Below are 4,634 nucleotides of genomic sequence, written 5' to 3'. Positions count from 1 at the left end.
TGCTGTGAAGGAATCACAAAGCACACTCTGTGTTTTCATGTACTGGTTTAATAACAACAAAAAAAGACTTCAATTGTATCAAAGCAGAATAAGAATAAATGACAAAATAGGAATCTGCATTGACATTGTATGTGGACTTTTACCAAATACATTCAATTAAATTCAAAGCAGAGAGAGAGAAATAATAATAATAAAACAAAAATATTATATCCCCATTTTCATTTCCCAGTATTTTCAGGAACTATTAAAAAAAAAAAAAAAAAAACGGGGGGGGGGGGGGGGGGGGGGGGGGGGTTGGGTTCCAGGACCTGCGTTGGCCAATAGAGGGCAGCCCTGGTTTAAAACAGCAGCTTGAAAGTTAGAAGTGGAAGCAGCAGCAGCGGGATGTTCTGCCCGACCCGACGGGCCCCGTTGCACAGTTTGCCCTCGCAGCAGTAAATTGATCCGGATAAACCAGGAATCTGCATCGATTGAGAAACACAAACATTTTTGGAAGCGCATCCCTTCGTCACTATCTTCGATCCCTGTGCTTCAACTGAAAGAAAGAAGGAAAAACAAGATTAAACACAGAGAGCCTGCAAGGCGTGATATAGTAAGTAACATAGAAATGTGCAAAAACAGACTTGCTGCTAGGACTACACCAACTAAAAAACTGAAACTATGGAGAAGCTGCAGTTTGACTCACCTACAACCTTCAGACAACGGTCTTCAACGCCAAGGCACTTCATAGTGTCTCTGCAGTCCTGTCCTATGCATCCATAACACTCCAGACCAGAAGGGGTACTGTCGGCATACGCTGGAATGGAAAATGGAAAGATACGCTGCTGTAGCGGTGCTGGAATGGTTAAAGATGATTCCTCTGTTAAATTCCACCGCCCCTTTTTTTCATTTGCTAACTTAAGGCTACTTAATGGTTTTGTCAGAATGCCCCAATATCTCCCCAGTTTAAAATACCCAATTATGTTGCCGAGCTCCCCCCACAGCTCAGAAGAGCTGAAGGTTCAGTGGGAGAATTCCTCCTCCGATCTCCATGACCGAGCCAGCTTCCTCCTTTCCTCCCAGAGTGAATGTCAGTGAGTGATTATGATAGCCCCCTCCCCACCATGCAGTGTAGTTTATATACTGTAATATGAATATATTACCTGGAACGGACCCAGTGTTGCACAAATCTGTGGTGCAACATTTAGCATTTATAGTTGTCCTTTGGATTCCAAAGTTGAGGGATATCGGCCCATTGCAGGCTTCAGGTTCTGAGCATGACTTCATGTTGATCGTTTTTTTAGTACCAGCTGAAAAACAAGGGGACACTTTTCACAGCCTGTCTTTCATGTTTCACTGTGAGTTTTCTGCTTATTTTCTACCTATTTTCTATCTATGTATCTATCAGACCTGGGACAAATGTAGTTTCAATTAGTAAAAAAAGTTTCAATTATTTTCCTTTTTTTTACAGTTATTATTTTAAACTATTCAAATATTAGTTCCAAAAATAAATTTGTTTGAAAATATTTTAAATATTAAATTTTAGTAAAATCATAGAAATAAACTTAAAACTGCTGTTAAGGACAGCAACAGGTGTAATTTTTTTTTTATTTTTTATGAAAGGCTAATAATGAGGACAGGGCAGATTAACCTGCTTTTAATTCAGGAGACTAGTTAAACTTTAATTACTGTTTGTTACAATAACATATTTGAAAAAAAAAAAAAAGTTCCAGGTCTGGTATCTATGGACCGTATTGGTGTCGCCTGCATTGATGAAACAATTACAAGACCATCTCTAAGAAAATAATGAAAAAAATCAATGCTTGTGCAAAAGTTATTCAGGTTAAAAAAAAAAACATCACATCACCAATTCAACACAATCATAATACTGTGACTCGTTTAGACAACTTTTTCCCCGTCTTACCTACGTTGACTGACACTGCTGCGACTGCACACTGGGGCTGTGAGGCTGGGCAGGTCATGGTGGTGTCTGTGCAGGTTCCACTGACTGTCGGCACGCACGAGTTGCAGTTCAGAGCGGAAGCTAGAGGATTAGATTAGAAACTAGATGGTAACTTTACAAGTAAAGTTGTGGGGCTTGCTTTAGCTCTTTAAAAGTATTTTTGTTGTAGTGGAAGAAGTTACCCCTGTCTGTGTCTGCACACACATTTCAGATATGCATGTAGAAGAAAAAACATTTCAAAAGGTCTAAATGCAAATGTCTTCATGTTTGTGAAATTCTGATGCAAATGTTATGCATCCTTTATGGGCTGGTTGTATTCCTGTAAATGAAAGGTGCAGTACTATCTCACATGATTTATACAACACCCTGCTGCTATATCAAGAGCAGTGCTTCTCAACCTTTCCAGACTACTGTACCCCTTTAAATCATCTGATTTGTCTTGTGTACCCCCAATATTATTTTACCGATCAAGTACTTATTTTCAAAATTAACCATAAAATTACAAAAGTGATACAACCCACTTTAGTGAAAAATTAATTACTTTTAAGGCTGGTTTCACAGACCCTGATTAGAAACTAATCTTGGACTACTCAATGCTAATTTAGGTAGGGTAATCCAAGATTAGTGTTAATCTGGGTCTGTGAAACCAGCCCTAAAAGTATTACCATACAATTTTATTACTTATCTTAAAAATGATCTAAATGCTTCACGTACCCCCTGAAGTTTAAAAAGTTATACATTTTAAAGCAAAGCAGTTACATACAGTCAAAGTTAAATTTAGTAAAATAATTGGTCTGATTACTTTGATAGACTACTATATCAACCTTATTACTTTGGACTGTGGGGCAGTTAGATCACACATTTCATCAGACATGTACCGTTTGATTGGGAGAAGATATTTTTGAACTGATTTCAGATTTGAATAGCAGAGAAGTAGAGGAAGATTTCATACACTCTAACTTTGTGTCAAACTTGTTGGGAAAGTGGTCAAAGTAGCTGATTTGTGTCAAAAGTCACATTTTGTTTACTAATTGTCTCATGCTTAGAATGTGCTATAATTTGAAGTTTCTCAAAGTTCTATGACCGTTAATTCAACAGTGGGAAGTAGCCTACTGAAAGAAGTTGATGGGGTTACTAAAACAGCTGTACCTCTTGATTGGTAAAAGGTATCTGTTTCTGTTTTGATTTCATATTTGAATAGCAGAGAAGAAGAGGAAGATGTCATACCCTCTAACTTTTTGTCTAGCTTATTGGGAAAGTGGTCAAAATTTCAGTTGTTTATAAAAAGTTAGAGAAAATTCAGTTGATGCGGTTACTAAAACAGCTGTACCTCTTGATTTGTGTCAAAAGTTACATCGTTTACAGTAAGTTTTTAAACAATGGGGAGCTTTAGAATGTTGAAAAAAGTCCCATTAAAGTGAATGAAGATGGACAAAAAAGGACAAAGAGCTTAATAGTTTAAAAGGTATAAAATATATCAAAAAGTTGTATACAAGCACACTATTCCAGACCGGTCTACACGTTTTAAAGTTTGAACGGCGTTTCTAGCTTAAACGGTTTAAGAGGAGTAGCGTGCCAAAGAAGAAGAAGAAGTAGTATGTCGAAGATTTAAAGTGGGGACTCTTGCTTCGCAAGCTCCACTAATAATAATACAGCGGCCTGAGAAACGAGATCTCAGAGCAGAACTGCAGGCAGTCAAGGGGTGCGTGTTCGGAAGTGTTGAGCAAAGCATTGTGTCGGGAAATAGTAAATCACTGAGAGAGAGAAAGGTGTAGAAGCTATTTAAAATACCACTAACAAGAATTTATCTTTTTTTCTGTATTAACTAAAGTCACTTATTTCCTCTCAAAGTGCTATGATTGTTTAAGAAATACACAGCGTGAGAGAAAAATGAGACTCATGAAAGTGATATATACAAAAAGGATAATGTAATAAAAAATATGAATAATTGATGCTAAGAAATAATTCTATATATAGTGTGTGCTGAACTATCTCATTTTTTGTTGGTATTAACAGTTGTCCTTTCGCTGCTGATCAATCTATACATTACTTGGTGCAGCAGCAGGTGCAGAGAGAATGTTTTAATGTTTTATATAAAAAGTTTTCAACGGAAGCGTCCTAGTGCCAATGAAAAAAAAAATCTCCTAATTAGGCCTTTTTATCTCCTACGTAGGACTTTTTAAAAATCTAGTTAGATCTAATTTGCAAAAAACTAGTTAGAACCAAAACACCCTCATATCACAACAAATAATTATTAAAACATGTTTTAATTCCTGTTACGTACCTGCGGAGAGCAGCGCACAGACTGTGCACAATGCCAGGAGCACTTGTCTCATTTTCAGCATGCTGAAACGCCACAGCACTTGTACACCAAAGCCTGCTGTTACAGCCTGTCTCTCTGGAACTGGAGTTCTCTGGTGTTGGAACTGCAGAGTCGCTTCTTAAAGTTACGGCACCCTTGAGTATTGGAGTCTTCTGCACCCAATGGCTGGGTTTATATAGTCTTGTACAGGGGGGTGGGTGTGGTGCACTTTCCAACTTCTAACTGCTTTTTTGACCAATTATGACAGCCTTTACCAAATATGGTTTGTTGCATCTACATGGAAATTTGGAATTTTACAAAGTGAAAAAGTAGCGAATGGGAATTGGTAAATCAAACACCTGTACCTCTTTTCTTTCTACACAGCTGTAG

At 37.6% G+C, this 4,634-nt stretch overlaps 1 protein-coding gene across 1 annotated transcript; it reads right to left on the bottom strand.

The window, feature by feature from the left end:
- Nucleotides 1–287: 287 nt before the first annotated feature.
- Nucleotides 288–4,427, bottom strand: LOC117413498 (urokinase plasminogen activator surface receptor-like). The gene is made up of 5 exons (XM_034022729.3): nucleotides 4,227–4,427; nucleotides 1,904–2,023; nucleotides 1,143–1,289; nucleotides 686–796; nucleotides 288–535 (listed from the first exon to the last, which is right to left on the bottom strand). Exons 1-5 carry the CDS (start codon nucleotides 4,285–4,287, stop codon nucleotides 339–341), a joined length of 636 nt encoding a protein of 211 aa, XP_033878620.3. The 5' UTR covers nucleotides 4,288–4,427; the 3' UTR covers nucleotides 288–338.
- Nucleotides 4,428–4,634: the final 207 nt, after the last annotated feature.

The sequence above is a fragment of the Acipenser ruthenus genome, chromosome 23 (assembly GCF_902713425.1).
Source record: "Acipenser ruthenus chromosome 23, fAciRut3.2 maternal haplotype, whole genome shotgun sequence".
Lineage (NCBI taxonomy): Eukaryota > Metazoa > Chordata > Actinopteri > Acipenseriformes > Acipenseridae > Acipenser > Acipenser ruthenus.
The sequence above is the reverse complement of the archived record's forward strand: the minus strand, read 5'-3'. Positions and strand labels throughout refer to the sequence as shown.

Coding starts and splice junctions, on each gene's coding strand:
- LOC117413498 (XM_034022729.3), bottom strand. CDS start 4,287: ATGCTGAAAATGAGACAAGTGCTCCTGGCATTGTGCACAGTCTGTGCG. Junction 2,024..4,226: donor CTGTGCGCTGCTCTCCGCAG/GTACGTAACAGG, acceptor CTAATCCTCTAG/CTTCCGCTCTGAACTGCAAC. Junction 1,290..1,903: donor AGCAGTGTCAGTCAACGTAG/GTAAGACGGGGA, acceptor CTTGTTTTTCAG/CTGGTACTAAAAAAACGATC.